Here is a 27,724-nt window from a genome sequence, read left to right as displayed (position 1 = left end):
CGCTTAATTTTTCTGTTTTACAGCATTTTAATGAGTAGTAGAGGCTTTGCTGTTGTTACATTATGCTTGATTTATGAAAAAATAAGGACAGATACGGTGTGTTTTATTGTAGTTTCCCTCGACCCTGAAGAAAAGTTTCAATCTGAAACATGCATGTCGGGAGAGGTCAATGCAAGATATAGACAAGATCACTATAAGCTAAGTGACGGTCTTTTTTTTTCTTTTTTTAAAGTTTACACTTACAAATATTATAAGAAAAAATTACAATACGAGTCTCATATGAATAAATTAATAAAGGCTGGACCGACGAAGAGCAGTAGCAGCTGGGTGTACATTGCCAAGGTGCAATCTGAAGGTCCATACAAAAATTGAAACCAAAAATTTAAGCGATTATAAAATTTAAGTAATGACTTTCATGACTAGTCCTTTTATGTAATGTAATGTAATTTATTTCTTATATACCGCTACATCTGTTAGGTTCTAAGCGGTTTACAGAAAATATACATTAAGATTAGAAATAAGAAAGGTACTTGAAAAATTCCCTTACTGTCCCGAAGGCTCACAATCTAACTAAAGTACCTGGAGGGTAATAGAGAAGTGAAAAGTAGAGTTAGAGGAAAAATAAAAATAAAATAAACATTTTAATAAGACAGCATTGATCTAAATACTTTGGAAGGTAGAAGAGAGGAGAGAAAGGAATAGAAGCAGAAGGGGGAGCCGTTGAACAGTAGAATTCTGGAGAAATTTAAATGATAGAAATAGAACAAAACAAAGACAAAAGGCAAAACAATAGATAAGATTAAAGATAAATCATAAGCTGGAAAGAAAAATAAAATAAAACTTTGTCTTCAATCCACGGTTTTATGTGATATCTACAAAGACACAAGGAGTACCGTATATGATATTATAACTCAGGCCATATAAAAACCAAAGAGATACTGTGGAAACACGGTGTTCCCGATATGGACTTTATTAAAATATCAGCATAGCAATCCCCATAGTTCAATTAATTGTATTGCACTGTCAAAGTTTGAAAATCAGTAAAGATTTAAAATAAAAAAAGCATAGCAGTCCACATAGAAAACTTTCAGGACCCAACACGGACCGTGTTTCGAGGCAGCGGTTTTATGCGGAGCTTTTGTGCATTTGCACTTTTGGATTGTTTAGCTTTTCCCCATATTTTCTAGTCCAGGACCCCTGAGGAAGCCATTGCGTCGAAACACGGCCCGTGTTGGGTCCTGAAAGTTTTCTATGGGGATTGCTATGCTGATATTTTCATAAAGTCCATATCGGGAACACCGTGTTTCCACAGCGTTTCCTCAATGGACCTCTCCAGGGTCCATTTTTGGGCTTGTGCTCGCAGGCCATAGACGGCCCCATCGCTCCGTTCCCCTGGCCGAAGACTACATTTCCCGGAGGGCCCCAGTCGTTGCCATGGCTACATCCTCACTGCCGTCCCTCTCCTTCCGCCTCGTTCTCTCTCGCCCCCTGGCGGCGAAGGCCCGGCTGACGTCAGGTTGTCGCTGGTGACGGGGACGCGGCGCGAGCCCCCCGGAGCAGCCGCTGCAGCAGGAGTTGCCGCCGCGAGGCGAACTGAAGCGGGCAGGGGGGGGGAGGAGGAGGAGGAGGAGGAGGGCGAGCGCGAGCGGGAAGCGCCGCGAGGCGAACTGAAGCAGGGCGGTTGAGCGCGAGGAGAGCAACCGCCGCCGCCACCACCACAGGATGGAGCGCGGGAGCCCGAGCGACGGACGCAGTTAAGCGCGAGCGCAACGGAGAGATCGAGAGAAGCGAAATTCCCGGAGGGAAGATGGCGGAGAGGTAAAGGCATTCCCGTTTCTTCTTTAACGACCCGCTGGGGGGGGAGCGAAAAGAGACCCCCCTCCCCATTTGCACCCCCGTCAGTCCTGCAGCAAAGCCCGGTCTTCGTCCCCCCCTCCTCCTGGAGCGTTATACACGTTGCTCCCCCCTCCCCCGCTGGAGCTGCAGCGCAGGAGAAGCGCATGTTATTATTATTTTTTTTTTTTTAATTATTAGCGCTACTAAGGCGCCTTGCTGAAGCGGGCAAAAGGTTGCAGCCCTTGCTGGCTTTAAGCGTGCGCGCGCTCCCCCCCCCCGGGACCCGTTTTGCATCCGACAGAGAAGAAGGCTGTGATTGGAGGAGGGCGGTGTCTTTTCTTAGCAGCAGGTGCCTTACGGCAGGGTGTGTCTGCCCCTTCTGTTTACCAGCTGCTCCATTGGTAACCAAACGTGTGGTTGGGATCGTCTCTTGGCCTTAGCGTTGCACCTGCTGCAGAACGGACCCAGGTCCACACAATAGGTCCTTTTTTTTTTTCTCTCTCTCTCTTTGTTTCACTGAATGATTTCAGAAAGGTAGGATGGAGAAAACACCACATTGCACAAAAAGTAGAAGTGGACCAAGCTGTTGGCGCTGGATGAATGAAATACATCTAGGACAGCGGTAGGCAATTCCTGTCTTCGAGAACCGGAGCCAGGTCAGGGTTTCGGGATCTCCACAATGAATAGGCATGAGATCGATTTGCATCTCAAGGAGGTAGTGCAATCAAATTCATCTCATACCTATTCATTGTGGAGATCCTGAAAACCTGACATGGCTCCGGCTCTCGAGGACCGGAGTTGCCTACCTCTGATCTAGGATACTGATAGACCTCTGAGAGGTTCTGGTGGTTCTCTAAAAAGCAGTGGTTCCCAAACCTGTCCTGGATGACTCCCAGCCAGTCAGGTTTTCAAGATATCCCTAATGAATATGCATGAGAGAGATTTGCATACATGTCACATTCATTATATGCAAATCTCTCTCATGCATATTCATTAGGGATATCTTGAAAACCTGACTGGCTGGGGGTCCCCCAGGACAGGTTTGGGAACCACTGCTCTAAAGTCTACTCTAAAGCAGGGGTGTCAAAGTCCCTCCTCGAGAGCCGCAATCCATTCGGGTTTTCAGGATTTCCCCAATGAATATGCATGAGATCTGTTAACATACAATGAAAGCAGTGCATGCAAATAGAGCTCATGCATATTCATTGGGGAAATCCTGAAAACCCGACTGGATTGCGGCCCTCGAGGAGGGACTTTGACACCCCTGCAAAGGATGTAACAGATCCTTGAAGACAGGAAGAAGTTCCATGTGATTAAAGATGGGCTGATGTGGCCCTTTTTCAAAAAAGCAGTAACAGAGAAGAGATGGGAGGGAAACTACGGGGTGGTAAGTTTTACTTCAGTGGTGGGAAAAAAATCATGGAACCCTGCTGAAGGAAAGAACAGTGAAATGTCTAGAACAGACATGGGCAACTCCGGTTCTTGAGGGCCAGAATCCAATCGGTTTTTCAGGATTTCCCAGATGAATATGCATGAGATCTATTTGCATATACTGCTTTCAATACATATTCATTGGGGAAATCCTGAAAACCCGATTGGATTCTGGCCCTCGAGGACCAGAGTTGCCCATGTCTGGTCTAGAATCAAATGGGTTGCAAGATCCAAAGGAATATCATGCCAAAACAAATCTGATTTACTGTATTTGATTGAATGACCAGAGAACTAAATTGAAGGATGCAGTGTATTTAGCTTTCAGTGAAGCCTTTGATACTATTCCTTATGGGAGTGCCCTGGGGGTTGTTTACTCTCTTTTTAGAACATAGTTTGACTAGTAGTATTATCTGGGTATGTTCATTTTAGCTCTCATATCATATGTCGGGATGCCTTCCTGGATTCTATACTCAAGGTGTCCAATCCATTCCCGCATTCTCACCATGTGTTGCTCCTACTACTGAGAGAGAGACAGAGCCCTCTACAGTTTCAATTTCTGCAAGTAATCCATGCAGAAGTCTTCTGATTTATTTTTTTTTAATTAAAATTTTGTTTTTGGTGGCTTGAGACCCTTTGCAGTGGTCATCTGCTGGAGGAAAGGAAGTCCGCGGAGCCAGATTATTGCTTTGGTGTTCCTGTGGAACCAGCCTGCTGTGTGACACCTTGTTAGGGCTCAGGGTCCATCCTGGAAGCTGGCTTGCCTTGTGTCCTTCTCAGAGGTTTAAGCTCAGGCTGATTGCATTCTGAGTAATAGCCCCTCGAGGTTTCAGGGTGCAGGCTGCATTTCCCATCCCTGGTCGCGTGGTGAGGTTCCAAGGAGGCAAAGATTTCAGTCAGGGTTCATCCGACTGGCAGTCCGAAAATCTTGAAGATGGGTCCTTTTGGAGCATTTCTGAGGCAGGAAATTTTTTTCCTCCATTCAGCTACAGTAAAAAGAGCTGACAGGCAAGGCACTTCAGTGACTGTGAGTACACCTTCATTATTTTCTATGGGAGCTTTAGGGGTGATCTGTAAATCACATTTCCAGTGCAATAGGTGAGACATTCTAGACCATAGGATTATTTCCCTTTACCCGCATGGACTGCAGAAGGTTTTCCACTCCGCCTCTAGAGTACTTCACAGGCTAGCTGACATCGATCCCTTCGGGGTAGCTGCTAGCTGGTCTGCTAGTCTTCCTTGGAGCTCAGGGCCGCCCCTGACCTGGTCTCGCTCCCTGTTAAGCGGGGGGGGGGGGGGGGAGGGAGATGTCAAGTGCAGACCGTTCAGCATGCTTACGGGGATCAGCAGTGTTCCACAGGGTGCAGGCTGCGTTTTGCGCCTCCGCCTGTCCTGGTGCACAGTCGGTGGTCCGCAGAGGTGGAGGCATAGTCTGACAGTGGGTCTGATTGGCAGCCCGAAGAATCAGCTTGGTTTTAGCTTTCTCAGCAGTGTGGCAGTGAATTCTGAGTCTGGCTTCTCAAAGAGGCTAGAAAGCAGGTCTGTCGTCAGTACTGTGAGTAAGAGGAACTGACAAGCTCTATCAGCGATTTTCAAAAGCTAATTTTGAGGGATTTGGGTTTTTTTCTAGTTTTCCCCTGGGTTCCTCCACCTGAAATATACTATTTTTGGAATTTTTTTATTTTTGGGAAGGCCGTTTTTTAGCGTTTTTTTGGTGCAAATTTGATCCGGCGGCCATCTTGGGTTTTTAGCAATCTTTTTTTCATCTTTTCCCTTCTTCTCCATTTTTTGAAATTTTGCAAGGAAAATTGCTGGGATGGAGTCCTCATAGTCTCCTAGTATGGATTCATATAAAATTTATGTAGATTTTACATTTGTCCAAGCGATGCAGACGTCTTCACCGGTGGCTTCTGCTTCCTTTTGGAGGTTTTTCCTTTCTTGGGTACTTCTCCACATTTGCACCCTTACAGAGTTCTTTTTTGACACAAGTGTATTGCCGAGGGCTTAGCGTTCAATTCCCTTCAGCTTCAAGTGCCATTCTTAGCTTGTTACAAGGGCTAGGTATATTGCTCTTCACTTCCTTCTCAGCTTCATGTAGTTCAGTTCCTAAACGGAGTACGGTATATTCGTATATCTCTTAGAAAGCCCGGTCCGGAATACAGTCTTAAGGTACTTCTTCGCAGTTTACTGAAGGCTTCATTTCATCCTTGTCTTTTGATACTCTAAAGGGCTGTGCCATTGAACACGGGGTTTTTTTGTGGCCATGGCTTCAGCTCGGCGGTTTTCTGAGTTGCAGGCCTTGTTTGGCGGGGATTCCTATTTCTGATTTACAAAATCTGGGGTGTCAGTTTGGACGGTCCACAATTTCTTTCTAAGGAGGTGGCATCCTTTCTTTTATGTCACACTCACTTTTCCTTCATCCTGGGAGGAGAAATGGGGAGACGTGCTTTTATTCACTGCATTTTTTTGAAAGTGTGTAGCGTTCTCTGCGAGCTAGGTTTCTAATGACTTTTAGTTGTTTAGATCAGTGTTCTTCAACCTTTTTACACCCGTGGACCGGCAGAAATAAAAGAATTATTTTGTGGACCGGCAAACTACTAGGACTAAAATTTAAAAACCCCATTTACGCCCCATCTCCGCGAGCTCGGTCCCCGCAAACCATTTGATCCCATCTGCATAAGCCGCAATTATGATTTTATATTGAACGTATTTTATTAAAGTATAAAAAGAAACAATATTCTGAACAATTGTGTTTTTATAAATACAAAACCCCTGTCTCCCCTCCCCTTCACATATATCCCCTCTACTATCAAGAAAACTGAACAAGCCAAGTTATTATAGAATGCTACATAGAAATATCATGCTAACAGAATACTGCAGTCCCCAGTTATGTCTCTAGCAGGATATATATTTCAAATCTGATATATTCTAATGACAAAATAGAAATAAAATTATTTTTTTCTACCTTTTATTGTCTCTGGTTTCTGCTTTCATCTTCTTTTCACTCTTTTCCTTCCAGCATCTGCCCATTCCATCCAATGTCTGCCCTCTCCCCCTTCCATATGTATCTGACTTCTTTCTATGCCCCTCTTCCCTGTCCATCCAGCCTGTTCCTCCTCTCTCCTTTTTACATCATTCATTCCAGCTTCACTGCCTTCTTCATTTTTATCTCTCCTACACCAGATCTAGCATCTTTATCCCTCTCTCATTTCTCTGCTGACCCCCTTTCCAGCATCAATGTCTCTCTACTTTCTCATTCCTCTCTCTCCCCTTTCCCTCATCTGATCTCTCCATTCCACCCTGACCCCCTTCCCCTCCTGTAATCTCCCTGCCAGCTGTTTCCTTCCTTTTTTCTTTCTCCCTTCCCTCCTTCCTTTTTTTCCCTTCTCCCTTCCCTCCCCCCTCTATCCAACATTAATTCTCTTCCCATCCCTTTCCCTCCTCCCCTCCCAGCAGCATCTCTCCTTCTAATTCTCTCCAAGTCCAGTAACAGCTCTCCCTTTATCCAGCAGCTTCCCAGCCTCCTACAGTGGCTTCCTCCCCTTCCAGCAGCTCTCAGTACTTGCCTGCAGGAAGTTGCCGGTAAATCACTGCCCTGGCAAGTAGGAGAGCTGTTGGGAGGGGAGACAGCCACTGTGAAGGCTCCCCAGGATCTTGCTCGCACACGCTGACCATCTCCCTCCACCTGCAACTGTATCTGCAGCTCTCTCCATTCTACTCGCGACTTCCCCGGGGCCCTCTTCAGCAACTCGGCAGGGGCGGCGATCAAGACAGGCTGCCGACATCGGGACCTTCACTCTCTGAGTCCCGCCTATTTTATTTCAACTTCCTGTTTCCTAACAGGCGAGACTCAGAGAGGGAAAGCCCCGACGTTGGCAGCCTGTCTTGATCGCCTGAGGCTGGGAGGAACATTAGTCGGGAGGAACCGCAGTCAGCAGGAAATTTAACTGCCGACTGGATCTCGCCGGCTCTGTGCGGCCCGGCAGAAATTTTCTGCGGACCGGCACCGGTCCGTGGACCGGCGGTTAAAGAACTGTGGTTTAGATCACCTTTTTGTATTCTTCACAAGACGCCTCAAACGTATGGCGGCATCCAAAGCTTCCATCGCTCAATGGGTCCAGGAGGACATTCTTTACGCTTGCTTGATGGCAGGGAAGCGGTTGGCAAAAGAACTTCATGACCATTTCGCCGGAGCGATGGCTACTTCTTGGACTCGGTCCAGAGGTTTTTTCCTTGGAGGAGTTTTGTCTCGCAGCTACTTGGTCTTCCAAGAGTGCTTTCTCTCAGCATTACTGGTTGGATGTGGGGGCGCATGCGGTAGATGCGTTTAGTGCTTTGGTTGTTGCGGAGGCGGTGTTTGCTTCCCACCCAGATTGAGGATTGCTTTGCTACATCCCATTGGTGTCTGGATTCATCTGCTGCTGTTGCTAGGGAAGGAAAAATTATGTTTTTACCTGTTAATTTTCTTTCCCTTAGACGCAGCAGATGAATCCAGAACCCCATCCTTTCTGGATATTGTCTGTTGGTTTTTTTCTTTTCCAACTTTCGAAGTTTGTTATTATTGAGGATTGTATTCTGTATTATTGCCTTTTGAGATTTGTTATGGGAAAGAAGTTTTTTACCTGCTATGTCTATTGATGGTTATGGTTTCTTGGGCAAGGAGCTATACTGGAGATACAGGAGGAGTGCCAGCCAATGGGACCACCTGTTAATCAGTTTCTCTATCTCTGCCTGCTGGTAGATGTGTGCTATCCCATTGGTCTCTGGATTCATCTGCTGCGTCTAAGGGAAAGAAAATTAACAGGTAAGAACATAATTTTTCCATACTGTATACTGATTGATGAACTGCCACATGTTAGATTTTTAGAGTTAAATATTTGATGGCACATTGGGAAGAATAACCTGAATCATAGTTACTGGATGCTAGGATCCACCTTGGGGGGTTAACACCCAAGAAAAGGATTTAGGTGTTATCGTAGACAATACAATGAAACCTTTTGCCCAATGTGCGGAGGCAGCCAAAAAAGCAAACAGGATGCTAGGAATTATTAAAAAAGGGATGGCTAACAAGACTAAGAATGTTATAATGCCCCTGTATCACTCCATGGTGCGACCTCATCTTGAATATTGTGTTCAGTTCTGGTCTCCTTATCTCAAGAAAGATATGGCGGCACTAGAAAAGGTTCAAAGAAGAGCGACCAAGATGATAAAGGGGATGGAATTCCTCTCTCGTATGAGGAAAGACTAAAAAGGTTAGGGCTCTTTAGCTTGGAAAAGAGATGGCTGAGGGGAGATATGATTGAAGTCTACAAAATCCTGAGTGGTGTAGAACGGGTACAAGTGGATTGATTTTTCACTCTGTCAAAAATTACAAAGGCTAGGAGACACTCGAAGTTACAGGGAAATACTTTTAAACCAATAGGAGAAAATATTTTTTCACTCAGAGAATAGTTAAGCTCTGGAAAGCATTGCCAGAGGTTGTGGTAAGAGCAGGTAACATAGCTGGTTTTAAGAAAGGTTTGAACAATTTCCTGAAGGAAAAGTCCATAGTCTATTATTGAGATAGATATGGGGCAAGCTAATGTTTGCCCTGGATCGGTAGCATGGAATGTTGCTTCTCTTTGGGTTTTAACCAGGTACTAGTGACCTGGATTGGCCACCGTGAGAATGGGCTTCTGGGCTTGATGGACCATTGGTCTGGATATTGGTAAGGCTATTTATGTTCTTATCGCATTTCCTCTGTTGCTGCTAATTCAAACTGTGGATGAAGCAGATCATGTTCTATCATAAGGTAAAATCTAATACTGTGTTATCTTTCCAGTGACTCAGGATGACTTTTAATACAATATATGCAGTAGACATTTTAAAGATTATTGACATATATAAATGGTGATATCATATTATATCTTCCCTACTCAGTAGATCTGCTGCTGCAGACTTCTCACAGTGTCTAAAGAATTTTTTTTCTTTTACAGGCTTGAATGGGTGGAAATAATTGAGCCTCGAACCCGGGAATGTATGTATGCCAACCTCATCACTGGGGAATGTGTGTGGGATCCACCTTCAGGAGTCAGGATAAAACGTACCAATGAAAATCAGTGGTGGGAACTTTTTGATCCAAATACTTCCCGTTTCTATTACTACAATGCCAGCACCCAGAGGACTGTGTGGCACCGGCCGCAAAACTGTGACATCATTCCACTGGCCAAACTCCAGACCTTAAAGCAGAACACAGAGTCACCCAGGGCATCAACAGAAAATAGTCCTGGAAGAAGCAGTAATGTTAGCAGGGAGGGCAGCACTAGCTCTTCATTAGACCAGGATTTTGAGGGCAGTGAAAAGGCACAGGAACAGGCAAGGTCTAATCGACAGTCAACACAGTACACTGTTGTTAAAGAAGAAACTGAAAGGTAAAATCATGCTGGTCAATATTCTAATGTAAAGTACATCATTGATTTTAGAAAAATAAAATGAATGGGTTAATTATTCTGATCTCACTTTGACATTAGCAGAAAATAAGTTATTTGATCCTAAGAGTTTGTAATACCCATTGTTGTATAATTATAGTTTGTGCTTTAACAGCAGTGAATTGATCAGGAGGTGATCACTGGGATTTACCTTTGCATTTATGTACTAGAGAGATTAGTTTTGTTATATTTCCAAATTTTGGGAGCAACTTAAGTTCCATTTTAAACCAATCCAGGCTAACAGCTAAAAATAGAAGAGATTGATTAGTCATGAAGACATGTGCTTTGCCAAAAACACCACATTTAGAGATGAAATTGTGTTACTATTCGTATTTTTAAATTGCTGATCCAAATCTGTGATGTATATACAATCATTGAATAATAAATATAATATAGTGTAGTGCCTAACCATCTGCAGTCCTAAAATAAAATACAATATATCACCCCATATTACTAAATGCACACCAAAGGAAAGGGGTCCTCAGACTCTTCTTGCTTGGAAGAACATTCCTCTCAGAATAACTCACTAATGTGACCACTTTAACTTAGGGAATAGCTAACAACTGCCCCTCCCCCAAGACTATAAATCAGGGGTCCCCAACCACCGAGTCGCGGACCAGTACCAGGCCTTGGGCAATGCTAAACCAGTCTGCACTGAAATTTTTATTTATTCACTTTTTTACATTATAGGTACTCTCCGGATTCTGGCTGACTCGCTCCTCCTAGCCGCACTTCTCTTCACAAAACCGTGAGCAGCCTTCCCTCAAGGCTTCTGGGTCAACCGCGGGTCACATGTAGGAACCCTGTCCACAGCTTTGTGACGAGAAGTGCGGTTGGGAGGAGGGAACTGGCCAGTACAGATAAACACCTGCAGGAAGGAGGCACAAACTTGAGACACAGAATAGATAGAGGGAAGGACAAAGAGAGGTGCATTGGGACATGAGAGAGAGGAGGCATGTTGGAACACGGAAGGGGGAGCATAAACTTTGGACAAAGATGGAAAGAAGGAAGGTAGGAGGGAGGGGACATGAACTTAGGACGCAGGATGGAGGGAGGGGAGCATGAACTTGGGACATAGGATGGAAGAATGGAGGGAGTGAGGGAAAGAGATGCTGAGATGAGTGAAGGAATGGAAAGGGAGAATTGTTGAGCATGGGTGTCTGAGAGGGAAAGAGAGATGGTGCACATGGGGAAATGAAAGAGGAGAATTGTTGGCCATAGGGAGGGAGAGAGAATTATTAGACTTAGTGGGAGATGATTGAGGTACAGATGAATGGAGAAGGGAGAAATATTGGATGTGGTGGAGAGGGAACAGTGAGACGGAAGGAAAGGGATGCAAGAGGGGCCTCAAGGAGGTAGAAGAAGTTGGAAGAATACTAGGATCAGACTTTGGGAGAGAAAAAAAGTTACGTAGAGGGAAGGCTTCAGGGTTAGCCATGGCCAGCGTAGTGGGAGGGAGGGACAGAGGGAGGAATGTTGGACATGAAGGCAATGGAGGAAGAAATGTGGCATGGTGTTGGAGAGAGGTGATACAAGGGGAAATATTAGGTATGGGGCTGGTGGGCAGGGGTGAAAGATGCTGCACATGGTCCAGGTGATGAGAGAGGGAGAAATTTTGGATGTGGCAGTACAGGTGGTGGGAGAGATGCACTCTGAGAGAGGAAATAGAGTGTGCTTTGTGTAATTTAATTTTGTGATGTCTTTGTCTCCCATCACCCCCAGATGGGACTGTCTAGTTCAGGGGTGTCCAACCTTTTGGCTTCCCTGGGCCGCATTGGCCGAAAAAATGTTTCTGGGGCCGCACACTGCAGCAAGACAGAGGAGGGAGTTAGCAAGACGGTAAACACCCAGGGGCAGCAGAGAAAATCACTGCATTGCCCTCGACCGGGGCCGCACAAAATACTTCACTGGGCCGCATGGAGCCCTTGGGCTGCAGGTTGGACACCCCTGGTCTAGTTCCATGGAACATGCTCAGGGCTCCCACTGATTCTGCATTATGGTAAGTTGTATTAATATTTCCTGTGCAATAGGTGAGACATTCTAGACAGTAGGTTATTTCTCCATAGCTGCATGCTGCTGCAGAAGAAATCCACTCTGGATTTTTTGCTCTTCCTCTTGTTATACTTCACTGGGCTCTCTAGCTCCACCTTCAGTTCTTTCCTTCTGCACGTGTGCCTACAGGAGTATTTGTTCTGCTCTCCCCATTTTATTTTAATTCAATGTAATTTTGTTCCCTTTTTGGGTAATTCAGTGCTTGGAGCGATTTTGAAGCTCTGCCTGCTTGAAAAATCACAGACTTCGGTCTGTAGCTACTAGGTACCTGTTAGCCAGCCTGCACAGTTTTCTCTGGAGCTCAGGACCATCCCTGAGCTGATCTCACCTTCTGTTAATCAGGGGTAGAATGCAGGCTGTTAGGCATCCTTAGGAGGCTCAGCGGTGTGTCACAGTGTGCCAGCTGTTTTGTCGTGCCTCTGCCCATCCCGATGCACGGTCCGCAGGGGTGGAGGAGTAGTCAGACATAGGAGTCTGACTAGCCGTCCGAAGATCAGCTTTGTAGAAGCATTCCCAGCATTGAGACTACTGTGAGAGAACTGGAAGCAGGCTGCAACACAGATCCTCTCAGGTCACAGTAAGTACACAGGCTGACAGCCAGTGTGAGACATCGGAGGAGGTTGGAAAAGTGGGGTTTTCATTGTTTCTAGATGGTCCCCTGCATACCCCCTCCTGAAAAATCCTAAAATCACTGTTTTTTTTTTTTAGAGTTTGGGAAATGTGAAAAAAATCGCGATTTTAGTGTAAATTTCTTGATGGTGGCCATCTTGGATTTTTAGCAGTCTCTTTTTTTCTAGTTTTCTGCTTCTTCAAAACTGCAAATTTTGCTTAGAAACTTGCTGGGATGGACTTTCCTCATGTGGATTCTTGCAAGGATTGCACAAATTTAGCGACTTTAGAATGTCCTTGTGCCACGTGCTGTGTGGCACAGCTGGGAGTGGGGTGCTACAGTGTCAAACTTAGCTTCTCCCTGGCTGAAGCAGGTGACCAAATGCTCAGCTTAGCCTGGTGGGATGGCCGTTATTGCTTTTGGGGCTTGGCACAGTTGGTACTTCCATTAACCAGGCTGCGGACCCACTGCAGCCTAAGAAATGCAAATGCAAATCATCTAAGTGTGACTTTCTGCCCCAGGAGCCGAACACTTTATAAATTTATGAAGCTTTTGTGGTCAGAGTTTCAGAACAAGTGTTTTGCTCCTGAGCAGTCTCAGCCTCTCTCTGCGGTGTCTCTTAGTGGTGCAGTGCCTTTGGTCACATCCTTGCCTCAGCCTGCTTCAGCATTTGTGCTACCTGATCCTGATCTGGGGGATCCAGATGCTGATGTTTCCTTTACTGATCTCTTGTTAGCAGGTACAGTGCTCCTGGAGTGGGAGATCAGGGACTGTGTGCTAGATCTACAGATCGCTCTGGGGTCTTAGATTCTATGGATGGTTCTACTGTCCTGTGATTATTTAAGTTTGAGGCTTATTTCTGAGTCATTACAAGAATTGAATTTAGTCACTCAGCTGGCTCTGTCCACTTCTTCCTCCTGGCTATGTGGTGTGCGCTACCTTTCCCTGGCTCCCTGATATGAGTGTTCTGGTCTTGTAGCAGTTTGACTTTCCGGAGGGCTCTCTGAAAATTGCTAGAGCTATGTCCCGCTTGTATCCTTTCGCAGAGGAGCTTTTGGGTCAGCTCAGGGTGGATTCTTTGGTGGTACAGGTGACTGAACACACCTCTACCCAGTGAGGGTGGTGGTGTGTTAAAAGACATGCAGGACCGCTGGGTGGATGTGGTTCTCAGGAAACCTTTTAATGCAACTACTTTAGATATCAAGGCTGCTTTGGCAATGTCCTTCGTGGCACATGCCTGTCTCTCTTAGTAACATAGTAGATGACGGCAGATAAAGACCCGAATGGTCCATTCAGTCTGCCCAACCTGATTCAATTTAAATTTTTTTTTTTTTTTCTTCTTAGCTATTTCTGGGCGAGAATCCAAAGCTTTACCCGGTACTGTGCTTGGGTTCCAACTGCCGAAATCTCTGTTAAGACTTACTCCAGCCCATCTACACCCTCCCAGCCATTGAAGCCCTCCCCTGCCCATCCTCCTCCAAACGGCCATGCACAGACACAGACCGTACAAGTCTGCCCAGTAACTGGCCTAGTTCAATCTTTAATATTATTTTCTGATTCTAAATCTTCTGTGTTCATCCCACGCTTCTTTGAACTCAGTCACAGTTTTACTCTCCACCACCTCTCTCGGGAGCGCATTCCAGGCATCCACCACCCTCTCCGTAAAGTAGAATTTCATAACATTGCCCCTGAATCTACCACCCCTCAACCTCAAATTATGTCCTCTGGTTTTACCATTTTCCTTTCTCTGGAAAAGATTTTGTTCTACGTTAATACCCTTTAAGTATTTGAACGTCTGAATCATATCTCCCCTGTCTCTCCTTTCCTCTAGGGTATACATATTCAGGGCTTCCAGTCTCTCCTCATACGTCTTCTGGCGCAAGCCTCCTATCATTTTCGTCGCCCTCCTCTGGACCGCCTCAAGTCTTCTTACGTCTTTCGCCAGATACGGTCTCCAAAACTGAACACAATACTCCAAGTGGGGCCTCACCAATGACCTGTACAGGGGCATCAACACCTTCTTCCTTCTACTGACTTCGCCTCTCTTTATACAGCCCAGAATCCTTCTGGCAGCAGCCACTGCCTTGTCACACTGTTTTTTCGCCTTTAGATCTTCGGACACTATCACCCCAAGGTCCCTCTCCCCGTCCGTGCATATCAGCTTCTCTCCTCCCAGCATATACGGTTCCTTCCTATTATTAATCCCCAAATGCATTACTCTGCATTTCTTTGCATTGAATTTTAGTTGCCAGGCATTAGACCATTCCTCTAACTTTTGCAGATCCTTTTTCATATTTTCCACTCCCTCTTCGGTGTCTCCTCTGTTACAAATCTTGGTATCATCTGCATAAAGGCACACTTTTCCTTCTAACCCTTCAGCAATGTCACTTACATACATATTGAACAGGATTGGCCCCAGCACTGAACCCTGAGGGACTCCACTAGTCACCTTTCCTTCCTTCGAGCGACTTCCATTGACCACCACCCTCTGGCGTCTGTCCGACAGCCAGTTTCTGACCCAGTTCACCACTTTGGGTCCTAACTTCAGCCCTTCAAGTTTGTTCAACAGCCTCCTATGAGGAACTGTATCAAAGGCTTTGCTGAAATCCAAGTAAATTACATCTAGCATATGTCCTCGATCCAGCTCTCTGGTCACGCAATCAAAAAATTCAATCAGGTTAGTTTGGCACGATTTACCTTTTGTAAAGCCATGTTGCCTCGGATCCTGTAACCCATTAGATTCAAGGAAGTACACTATCCTTTCTTTCAGCAACACTTCCATTATTTTTCCAACAACTGAAGTGAGGCTCAGCGGCGTGTAGTTTCCTGCTTCATCCCTGTGACCACTTTTATGAATAGGGACCACATCCGCTCTCCTCCAATCCCCAGGAATCACTCCCGTCTCCAGAGATTTGTTGAACAAGTCTTTAATAGGACTCGCCAGAACCTCTCTGAGCTCCCTTAGTATCCTCGGATGGATCCCGTCTGGTCCCATCGCTTTGTCCACCTTCAGTTTTTCAAGTTGCTCATAAACACCCTCCTCCGTGAACGGCGCAGAATCTACTCCATTTTCTCGTGTAACTTTGCCAGACAATCTCGGTCCTTCTCCAGGATTTTCTTCTGTGAACACAGAACAGAAGTATTTGTTTAGCACATTTGCTTTCTCCTCATCACTCTCCACATATTTGTTCCCAGCATCTTTTAGCCTAGCAATTCCATTTTTTATCTTCCTCCTTTCACTAATATATCTGAAAAAATTTTTATCTCCCTTTTTTTACATTTTTAGCCATTTGTTCTTCCGCCTGTGCCTTCGCCAAACGTATCTCTCTCTTGGCTTCTTTCAGTTTCACCCTGTAGTCCTTTCTGCTCTCCTCTTCTTGGGGTTTTTTATATTTCATGAACGCCAACTCTTTCGCCTTTATTTTCTCAGCCACTAGGTTGGAGAACCATATCGGCTTCCTTTTTCTCTTGTTTTTATTGACTGTGCACCCTGGAGAATGAGGCAGTGGATCCCCCTCCTTAACTTCTGATGGCTGGGACAGATTATATGGCAGATGCATTGTATGACCTCATGAAGGTTTTGGCGAAGGTGTCAGTGTACTGCCCATTGAAAAATCTTCGAATACTCTGGGTTCATCAATGGGCTGGTGATTCCACTTTCAAGGCTACATTGGCTAGGCTGCCTTTTAAAGGGCAGTTATTGTTTGGCAAAGGTCTGGATGATCTTATGGATTCTGTGTTGGTCTGTTGCTCTAAGACTGTGCCTGATAATAGACACAGACCCTCCAGGGGTTCTGGTTGCTCTAATATTTGTGGTTCAAAGCGTTCCAGACTGTATGCAAATGCCACGTTGCAAAGATTTTTCTCAGGGCTCCCAATGAAGATTTACTGGCTACAGGTGATTTCAGCCTGCCACCTCCTGTTCTGCACCTCTGCCAGAAAGTCTCAGTGCCGCCAGGCCAAGAGATGCCCCTCTGCACATATGTGACCGGCTCTCAGTGCTTCTTCTGCCTGGATGCACATTATGACTGACCAGTGGCTCTTGGACATTATTTGGTCAGGCTGCAAACTGGAATTTGCTCGACCTCTGACAGATTGGTTCGTGGACTTTACTTCAGGTCGCCCGGACAAACTGCTCAGGTTTCAAGCCACCGTTCAGCGCTTGCTGGATATTCAAGCTGTAGAGCCAGTACCGCTTGACCTCTCGGGCTCAGGCTAGGAGACACGCGATGAAGTTACAGGGAAATACTTTTAAATCCAATAGGAGGAAATATTTTTTCTCTCGGGGAATATTAAGCTCTGGAATGCATTGCCAGAGGTGTGATAAGAGCAGATAAGAGTAGCTGGTTTTAAGAGAGGTTTGGACAATTTCATGGAGGAAAAGTCCATAGTCTGTTATTGAGAAAGACATGGGGGAAGCCACTGCTTGCCCTGGATTGGTAGCATGGAATATTGCTACTCCTTGGATTTTAGCCAGGTATTAGGGACGTGGATTGGCCACCGTGAGAACGGGCTACTGGGCTTAATGGACCATTGGTCTGACCCAGTAAGGCTATTCTTATGTTCTTAAGGTCTTATGTTTTCAAGATTTCTCGGCACAGTTGGCGGCCAAGAGGAAGTTGTTTGCGGAATCCTGTGCAAGTCCACATAGAAAACAAATCCTTTCTGCTCTTCTCTACCCAACTCATCTAAAGATCCAACATACTGGTAAGACCTGTAATTTCGATTCGGTTTCAGAGGCCTTGCTGTTTGTGAAGCAACTACTGGACGATTAGACTTTGCCTTGAACTGGAGCGCATGCTGTCGAATACATTTCTTGGGAATTTATTTTTCTGGTTTAATTCCATGCACTGTGTTAGTTCCAATCTTGTCATCTCTGTGTTATGAATGTTCAACTATGGATACAAACAGGCTTGGGGTTTTTCTGGGTGTTGTCAGAATACTAGAGGTCTGCTGCTATGGGCTGACATTTTTCCTGGCATCTAATGTCCTCTGTCTAGTGGAGTTTCTGATCTTATTATGGGATGTTTCACACCCCAGAGACAGAGCGGTTTTGCACCAAGAATATCATTTGGGATATATTTCAGTAGCTTAGGGTTGCAATCTGCAAGACCTGAATGTTGGGACCCTATGATGAGTGTTTCATTATACTACGATTTGTTTTGACATTTCCATTGCCTAGTTGCATTTGGACTATGCCTGTGTTGCTGGCAGCCTTGACCTGAAGTGTTTGCTGGTGATTCCATTTCTTGGGCCCATGCTTCTTGGTTACTCATAAGCCCTGTTTCAGATAAGACCTTATTTCAGACATGCAACTTCCAGGCCATGGATACCAACAGGCTTTGTTTTCTTTTTTTTTTTCCAAATTTAAATGTTTTATTAATTTTCATAATAAAATAGCACAATAAGAGTAATACTGATACACAATAAAAACATAGTAAAACAATACAAGTGATAGAATCACAAACAACAACAAATATCTGCATCACTGAAACAGTTCAGTAACCAACAGCGGTGTACAAACTGCAAAGAAGCTGTGAATCTCCTCTCCTCTCCACCCCCTCATCCAGGAACCCCACCAAATAGAAGTAAGAAAGAGACATGCTGATATGTTTGCTTAAAGAGCGTCTAATTCAGGGATCTCAAAGTCCCTCCCTGAGGGCCGCAATCCAGTCGGGTTTTCTGGATTTCCCAAATGAATATGCATTGAAAGCAGTTCTTGCACATAGATCTCATGCATATTTATTGGGGAAATCCTGAAAACCCGATTGGATTGCAGCCCTCAAGGAGGGACTTTGAGACCCCTGGTCTAATTTGTCCCCTAAGAGTTTCCAGGTAGTCAATTGAGACCCATAATAGGGATGACGCTTAGCCAGAGAGATTCCATTCGCCCCAGGGATACCCAACGTATCGTCCACTCTTTGTATGATGGAGCGTAACTGCTCTTCCAATATTTTGCGATGAAACATTTTGCAGCCGCTAGGCCTAGACGGAGGAGTTTAGTCTTCCAGTCATGTTCACATATATTGAATAAACCCAACAAACAACTGGCAGGTGTAGCACTCACAGATCTACCAATTGTAGTAGTTAATACTCTAGCCACCTTCCCCCAAAATGGTTGCAACACCTGACAGTCCCACCAGATATGCAGAAATATGCCTACTGCTTTACCATATCTCCAACAGATGTTCTGAACCTGGGAATACATTCTATGCAGTCTATCAGACGTATAGTACCATCTGGTCATCACCTTGTAACCATTCCCCTGCACCAGAGCACAAGAGGAAGCCTTAGCAACCTCCCCACAAACTACCTCCCATTCCTTGGCAGAAAAAAATCCTACCCAAATCCCCCTCCCACTGTGACTGAAAGGGAAACGCACACAACTGATGCCCCCTCCAATATTGATAGAGTATGGAGATAGATCGTGGCACCTTCTGAAGAAGCAACCACAAATTTTCAAGACCTTCCCCCTGAACCGGAAGCCTGATGTCCCAGCCTTGGGCTTTCATAAAATGATGGTAAGCCAAATAATCCCCCTCGGACAACCCATATTTATTCTGAAGTCTAGCAAAAGATAAAACTCCTTCTTCTCCCAGCAAGTCACGAAAAGTGATTTAACTCAGCTGCACCCAGGTATGAAATACCTTCTTGTCTTTCCCAACAATAAATTGCGATTCTGCCCTAATCGGCTGATTTCCCGCTCTCCAACCTACTTCGCACCTGACCCCAGAGCAGCATTAAGTGCTTAAAAAATTGAGTTCTCAATAGCCTGTGCTCTAGTTTGGTGGTTTCACGGATAGCCATAACTGATACTTAAGCTTACCAGGCCCCCCATGGCCTGCTTCTATTGAACATTTTTAAGCTCCTCAATATCCTAATCCAACAATAATTGCATTTGGGCTGAGTAAATGCAGGTTGGGCACCTACCTCTCTACCCCCTCCCCAGTTCCCTAGTTGACCACATCATTTTTTGAGAAATAATGGGGAGGTTTCTTTTGCCAAATAAAACGTTTCAACTCTGCATTCAAAATCTTCAAAGCTCCTAGAGGCACTGGTATTGGTAGGGTTTGAAACAAGAACAATAGTCTAGGCAAAACGTTCATCTTAACTATAGCTATCCTCCCCTACCACGACAGCCATAAACCGTGCCAGCGTTGCAGATCCCTTCTAATTTTTCTAAACACAGGTAGATAATCCACCTCATATAACTTATCCAAATCTCTGGGTATTTGTATTTCCAAATATTTGATCTCCAGCTTAGCCCACTGAAAGGAAATCTGGCTCGAAATCGTATAATCTCCTTATCAAGGGTGAGATCCAGTAATTCTGTTTTGTCCAAATTTATCTTAAATCCTGATGCCCTATCATATTCCTTACAAACTAGCAAAAGGGTGGGTATAGAGACCTCTGGGTCCACCACTTATAACAAGATGTCATCCGCAAATAACGCTAAACGATGTTCCACTCCCCCTACAGAAATCCCTTTCAACAGGGAGTGATTGCATATACAGATAGCCAGAGATTCTATGGAAAGTGCAAATAGGAGGGGTGAAAGGGGGCATCCCTGACATGTTCCTCTCACTATCTGAAAAAAGTCTGTATATGTCTGATTAACCCGAAGGCAGGCTCTTGGCAATGCATAGAATGCTTTCACCCAACTACAAAAGGGTCCCGCCAATCCCATACGCTCCATAACCTCCCATAGGAAATCCCACAGGACCCTATCAAATGCTTTCTTAGTATCGATTGCCATGAACACTGCCTTGTCTGGCCCTTGTTTGGCCTCCAACAATAAATGTAATGTGCGCCTAATGTTGTCACTCACCTGTCTCTGTTGAATAAACCCCGACTGGTATGCACTAAATTTGGGAGTACCTAAACCAACTGTATTGCCAATACCTTAGCCAATATCTTAGCGTCAAGGTTCAACAGTGAGATTGGTTGAAAGGATCCACAGTTTTGAGGATCTCTCCTTGGCTTCAAGAATACTGCTACTCTTGCCTCACCCCTGGATCTAGGCAGTATACTGCACGTCGGAACCCCATTAGCTACCCGCTAAATAACCCAAAACCGCGGACTTAAGAAGGCACAAGTGAAAATACTTCACGCAGAGAGTCGAAGACGGACTTCTCGGCTCCGCGGAAAAGTAAGAACTGAGGAGACGCACCTTGTGCTGGGCGGGAAGGCACTCGCGCATGCGCGGTGCGGACGACTCGAAACTTCGAGTTTCTTCAAGCAAGACTGTTTGTGAGGCGTCCGCATCGGGGCTCCGTTGGATCACGTCACTCACTTGTGAGAATATCTGCCTGCTTGTCCTGGGATAATCACAGTTACTGGCTGCTAGGGTTCACCTTGGGGATTAGCGCCCAAGAAAAAGATCTGGGTGTCATCATAGACAATACGATGAAATCTTCTGCCCAATGGGCGGTGGCGGCCAAAAAAGCAAATAAGATGCTCATGGTACTATATATATATTATTTAATGTTTTATTATTTCTTCTTTGGAATTGTTATTTTTCTTAATCAAAGAATTTCTTTGGATATAAAATGAAAGTAAATAAAAAAAAAAAAAGATGCTAGGAATTATTAAAAAAGGGATGGTTAACAAGACTAAGAATGTTATAATGCCCCTGTATCATTCCATGGTGTGACCTCATCTGGAGTATTACGTTAAATTCTAGTCTCCTTATCTCAAGAAAGATATAGTGGCACTAGAAAAGGTTCAAAGGGGAGATATGATTGAAGTCTACAAAATCCTGAGTGGAGTAGAACGGGTACAAGTGGATCGAGTTTTCACTCCGTCAAAAATTACAAAGACTAGGGGACACTCGATGAAGTTACAGGGAAATACTTTTAAAACCAATTGGAGGAAAATTTTTTTCACTCAAGAGAATAGTTAAGCTGTGGAACACTTTGCCAGAGGATGTGGTAACAGCAGATAGTGTAGCTGGTTTTAAGAAAGGTTTAGACAAGTATTGCAAAATTTATTCTCCTAAGTTGCCAACTCTCCCACCATCCCATTATGGTTAGCTTGGAGGTCACCCACTTGTGAGAATACCTGCCTGCTTGTCCTGGGATAAAGCACAGTTACTTACTGTAACAGTTGTTACCCAGGGACAGCAGGCAGCTATTCTCACATCCCTCCCACCTCCCCTGGGTTGTCTTCTCTGCTAGCTATCTGAACTGAGGAGACGCGCCCTGTGCTGGGCGGGAAGGCACTCGCGCATGCGTGGTGCGGACGACTCGAAACTTTGAATTTCTTCAAGCAAGACTGCTTGTGAGGCGTCCGCATCGGGGCTCCGTTGGATCACATCACCCACTTGTGAGAATAGCTGCCTGCTGTCCCTGGATAACAACTGTTACGGTAAGTAACTGTGCTTTCAGGTTATTCTTCCCAATGTGCATCACTTTTCATTTGTCCATATTAAATTTCGTCTGCCATTTGGACGCCCAGTCTTCCAATTTCCTAAGGTCCGCCTGCAATTTTTCTCAATCTGCATGCGTTTTAACAACTTCGAACAGTCTCCAAATGGTTAGAACCCAAATCACTTAACATACTAATCCATTCACTGGTAATTTCCGGAATCGATTACTGCAACGCTCTGTTTACAGGAATTGCCCTCAAAGAAATTAGGCGCCTTTAACTCATCCAAAATGCCTCTATCAGAATCATATGGAAAGCAAAGAAATTTGATCATATTTCTCCACTTTTTAAAAAATCTCATTGGCTCCCGGTCGTACATAGAATATCCTACAAGATAAGTTTATTAACTCTTAAATCGATAATTTATAAATCTCTTTTTTTATCAACAGTTTTAATACCCTATGCCCCCACTCGATCACTCAGATCTAATGATCAGCATTTGCTGGTTGTTCCCTCCCTCACAATATGATCCGCTTCGACCTGGACGCAGGGGACAAACATTGGTCCAGAACGATGGCCATGGCACTGAACTTCCGAAAAGGGAATTACGAAGGGATGAGACGCATGATGGGGAAGAAGATTAAGAAGAGGATGAATACTGTAAAAATGCTAGAGCAAGCTTGGACCCTTTTTAAGGATACGGTCACCGAGGCTCAAAATCTATATATACCGTGTATCAACAAGGGATCAAAGAGGAAAAAAAAACAAAGAACCAGCGTGGCTCACTGTAGAGGTAAAGGAAGCGATCAGAGACAAAAAAGCTTCATTTAAGGAATGGAAAAGGTGAAAAACAGACAAAAACTGCATAAACAACATCAACGCAGGTGCCTTAATGCGGTAAAAGGGGCCAGAAAAGACTACGAGGAAAAAATAGCCAAGTAGGCGAAAAACTTAAAGCCATTTTTTTGATATATTAAGGGGAAACGACCTGTGAAGAAAGCGGTGGGACCATTGGATGATCAAGGAATAAAGGGAGTGCTAAAGGAGGACAAAGCAATTGCCGACAGACTGAACACATTTTTTGCGTCTGTATTTACCGATATACACAGCATACCGAAACCCATCAGGCTATATGCTGGAAGCGAAAATGGGAAACTGACAGGGTTGACGGTCAGTCTAGAAGAGGTATGCAGGCAGATTGATAGGCTTAAGAGCGATAAATCCCCGGAACCGGATGGTATCCATCTGAGGGTCATCAAGGAACTGAAAGGGACCATAGCTGAACTGCTTCAACTAATAGCCTATCTGTTGATAAAATTAGGAAAGATTCCAGAGGACTGGAAGGTGGAGAATGTTAACGCCGATCTTCAAAAAAGGTTAGAGGGGAGACCCGGGAAGCTGCAGACCGGTGAGTCTGACCTCGGTACCAGGAAATATGGTAAAGGCGCTGATAAAGGACAGCATCATTGATCACCTTGGAACGGACACGGTCTGATGAGGACCAGCCAGCATGGTTTCAGCAAAGGCAGACCTTGTTTGACAAACTTGCTGCACTTCTTTGAGGGAATGAACAGGCAGATAGACAAGGGTGACCCGGTCGACATTGTATATCTGGATTTTCAGAAGGCGTTTGACAAGGTTCCGCATGAACGACTACTTCGGAAAATTGCGAGCCATGGAATTGAGGCTGAATACTCACATGGATTAAAAACTGGCTGGAGCATAGGAAACAGAGAGTGGGGGTAAATGGACAATACTCGGACTGGAAGAGCGTCACCAGTGGGATGCCTCAGGGCTCGATGCTTGGACCCGTGCTCTTCAACATCTTTATAAACGATCTGGACATAGGTACGACGAGTGAGGTGATTAAATTTGTGGACGATATGAAGTTATTCAGAGTAGTGAAGACACGGGATTGCGAAGATCTGCAATGTGACATAATCAGGCTTAAGGAATGGGCATCAACATGGCAGATGAGGTTCAACGTGGATAACTGTAAGGTGATGCATGTCGGTAACAAAAATCTCATGCACGATTACAGGATGTCCTTTGCGGTACTTGGAGAGATTTCCCAGGAAAGAGACTTGGGAGTTCTGATCGACAAGTCGATGAAGCTGTCCACGCAATGTGCGGTGGCAGCAAAAAGGGTGAACAGAATGCTAGGAATGATAAAGAAGGGGATCACAAACAGATTGGAGAAGGTTATCATGCCGCTGTACCGGGCCATGGTGCGTCCTCATCTGGAGTACTGCGTCCAGCACTGGTCGCCATACATGAAGAAGGACACGGTACTACTCGAAAGGGTCCAGAGAAGAGCGATTAAGATGGTTAAGGGGCTGGAGGAGTTGCCGTACAGTGAAAGATTAGAGAAACTGGGCCTCTTCTCCCTCGAACAGAGGAGATTGAGAGGGGATATGATCGAAACATTCAAGGTACTGAAGGGAATAGACTTAGTAGATAAGGACAGGTTGTTCATCCTCTCCAAGGTAGGGAGAACGAGAGGGCACTCTCTAAAATTGAAAGGGGATAGATTCCTACGAACATAAGGAAGTTTTTCTTCACCCAGAGAGTGGTAGAAAACTGGAATGCTCTTCTGGAGTCTGTCATAGGGGAAAACACCCTCCAGGGATTCAAGACAAAGTTAGACAAGTTCCTCCTGAACCGGAACGTAGGCAGGTAGGGCTAGTCTCAGTTAGGGCGCTGGTCTTTGACCAGAGGGCCGCCACGTGAGTGGACTGTTGGGCACGATGGACAACTGGTCTGACCCAGCAGCGGCAATTCTTATGTTCTTATGTTAAATCCATTAGCACATGGAGCCAATATATTTTTTCAGTAGTCTCTCCGCAACAATGGAATTCCCTCCCAATACACATAAGAGAGGAACGTCTTATTGATAAGTTTAAAAGCAAGTTAAAATGCTTTCTTTTTAAAGATGCTTTTGAATGCTTTTAATTCTAGCCTTGCTCGAAAGTTTTTATCTTTTTACCCCTCCCTATTGTTATATCCCTTATCTGTCTCATTTACTATCATTCATTGTATTTCCTCCCCTATATCCCTTTTTGTCTTGTTTATGTTAAGTGTTTTGTCTTTATTTTTTTTATTGAATCCTTGTATTTATAGCTGTTTGATATTTTTTGATTTGTTCTTCGCTTTGTATTACGATTAAGCGATTCATTAAATTTTAAATAAAACTTAAATTTAATGTCATCTGCAAATTTAATCACCTCACTCGTCGTTCCAATTTCCAGATCATTTATAAAGAAGTTAAATAGACCGGTCCCAGTACAGACTTCTGCGGCACTCCACTGTTTACTGTCCTCCATTGAGAAAAATAACCATTTAACCCTACCCTCTGTTTTCTATCCGATAACCAACTCCTAATCCACAACTGAACTTTGCCACCTATCCCATGACTCTTTAAGCTTCTCTGGATCCTCTCTTGAGGAACTTTTATCAAAAGCTTTCTGAAAATCTAGATACACTATATCAACTGGCTCACCTTTATCCACATGTTTATTCACACCTTCAAAGAAGTCAAGCAAATTTGTGAGGCAAGATCTCCCTCAGCTGAACCCATGCTGACTCCGTCTCATTAAATCATGCTTATCTATGTGTTCCACAATTTTATTTTTTATAATCGTTTCTATCATTTTGCCCGGCACTGAAGTGAGGCTTGCTGGTTTGTAATTTCCCGGATCTCCCCTGGAGCCCTTTTTAAAAATCGGTGTAATATTGACCACCCTCCAATCTTCAGGTACTACAAATGATTTAGCGACAGGTTGCAGATCACTAACAGCAGGTCAGCAATTTCATTTTTGAGTTCTTTTAATACCCTGGGATGTATACCATCCGGTTCTGGTGATTTATCACTTTTTAACTTGTCGGATTTAGCTCATCTGGAATACTGTGTACAATTCTGGAGACCACATTACCAAAAAGATGTGCTGAGAGTTGAGTCGGTTCAACGTATGGCCACCAGGATGGTCGCAGGACTCAAGGACCTTCTGTATGAGGAACGGCTGGGCAAGTTACAGCTATACTCACTTGAGGAATGCAGAGAGAGAGGAGACATGATCGAGACATTCAAATATGTGACGGGCCGTATCAAGGCAGAAGAAGATCTCTTTTTCTTAAAGGACCCACGGCAACCAGAGGGCATGCGTTGAGAATCAGGGGAGGGAAATTCCATGGCGACACCAGAAAATATTTCTTCACCGAAAGGGTGATTGATCGCTGGAATAATCTTCCGCAACAGGTAATTGAGGCCAGCAGCGTGCCAGACTTTAAGAAAAGATGGGATTGGTATGTGGGATCACTTCATGGGCATAGTTAGGGGGTGGGTCATTAGTGTGGGCAGACTAGGTGGGCCGTGGTCCTTTTCTGCCATCATTTTCTATGTTTCTATTCCCTCACAGGTTTTCTGTTTCTGATGTACCTGAAAAAATTGCTATGAGTTTTTGCCTCTTTTGCAAGTTTCTCTTCATATTCTTTCTTAACTGTCTTTATCAATGCTTTATATCTAACTTGCCAGTACTTGTGTTTCTTCTTATTTTCTTCATTCAGCTCTTTTTTTCCTTTCTTGAAAGGATGTTTTTTTGGCTCTAATAGCTTCTTTCACTTCACCTTTTAACCATGCTGCTCAAGTTTCCTCTTTCCACCTTTGCTGATATGTGGAATACATCTGGTCTGAGCTTCCACAATGGTATTTTTAAATAACATCCACAGCTAGTTTATAGTCCTAACCTTTGCGACTGATCCTTTTAGCTTCTTTTTAACCATTTTCCTCATTTTATCATAGTCGCTCTTTCGAAAATTAAACACCCCTACAGTAGATTTCTTTTGCGATGTTACTCCCGGTATCAGCTCAAGGGGTTACTGTAGCGACACAATTTGGGCTTCAAAATCAACTTTCTCAAGTCTCAACTTTCTCAGACTTGTCAATTTATTGGAGCTCTTCTAGATACTGTGCAGCTCAGAGCGTTCCTTCCTCAGCAATAACAGGATGCTTTTGTACACCTTTGCCATTAGGTGCCCCTCCTTCCTTCACTTTCAGCGAGGCACATGATGGTCCTTCTAGGTCACGTGGTCTCTACAGTTCACGTGACTTCTTTTGCTAGGCTTCACCTAAGGATTCCTCAGTGGACACTGGCATCTCAGTGGTCACAGGCTCTCTATCTGCTTTCCCAGCATAGTACAGTAACATCTTTTCATCAGCAATCTCTTTAGTGGTGGATGTTCTCTTCCAATCTATCCAGAGGTTTGCTGTTTCAAACACCTCCCCACCAGAAGGTTCTCTCGATAGATTTATCAACCTATACTTGAGGAGCCCATCTAGATGGTCTCCTTATTCAAGGTCACTGGTCCGCTACAGATTTGTCGTCATCATATAAATCTGTTGGAACTCAGAGCGATTTTCAATGCTCTCAAGGCTTTTCAGCATCTTCTTCACGATCAAGTCATTCTCATTCATACAGACAACCAAGTGGCCATATACTATGTGAACAAGCAGGGAGGAACAGGATCTCTTCTTCTTTGGCAAGAAGCTCAGAAAATTTGGAATTGGGTAATTCCTCACAACATTTTTCTCAAAGCTGTCTATATTCAAGAAGAGAAAAATTCACTTGCAGATGAATTAAGTTGCATTCTACAACCACATGAATAGATGCTCAATTCACCAACTCTTCATCAAATTTTTTCTCAGTGTGGGACTCCTCAAGTAGACCTTTTTGCGTCTCTCCACAACAACAAGATGCCCCAGTTCTGTTCCAGACTCTACTCTCCATCTGGAGACAGATCTTTTCTCAAAGCTGTCTATATTCAAGAAGAGAAAAATTCACTGGCAAATTAAGTTGCATTCTACAACCACACGAATGGATGCTCAATTCACCAACTCTTCATCAAATTTTTTCTCAATGTGGGACTCGTCAAGTAGACCTTTTTCCATCTCCCCACATCAACAAGTTGC

General features: G+C 44.5%; 1 protein-coding gene across 2 annotated transcripts in view; it reads left to right on the top strand.

The window, feature by feature from the left end:
* The first annotated feature begins 1,190 nt into the window (after positions 1–1,190).
* Positions 1,191–27,724, top strand: part of ARHGAP39 (Rho GTPase activating protein 39) — a 295,579-nt gene continuing 269,045 nt past the window's right edge. The window contains exons 1-2 of one of the 2 annotated variants that reach the window (XM_033933771.1): positions 1,191–1,818; positions 9,240–9,674. In XM_033933771.1, the coding sequence (XP_033789662.1) occupies positions 1,808–1,818; positions 9,240–9,674 (446 nt within the window). In that variant the 5' untranslated portion in view covers positions 1,191–1,807. The remainder of the gene's footprint in view (positions 1,819–9,239; positions 9,675–27,724) is intronic. The other variant, XM_033933770.1, reaches the window with a different exon arrangement.

The sequence above is a fragment of the Geotrypetes seraphini genome, chromosome 2 (assembly GCF_902459505.1).
Source record: "Geotrypetes seraphini chromosome 2, aGeoSer1.1, whole genome shotgun sequence".
NCBI classification, from domain to species: domain Eukaryota; kingdom Metazoa; phylum Chordata; class Amphibia; order Gymnophiona; family Dermophiidae; genus Geotrypetes; species Geotrypetes seraphini.
This window is presented reverse-complemented; position numbering and strand designations above follow the sequence as displayed.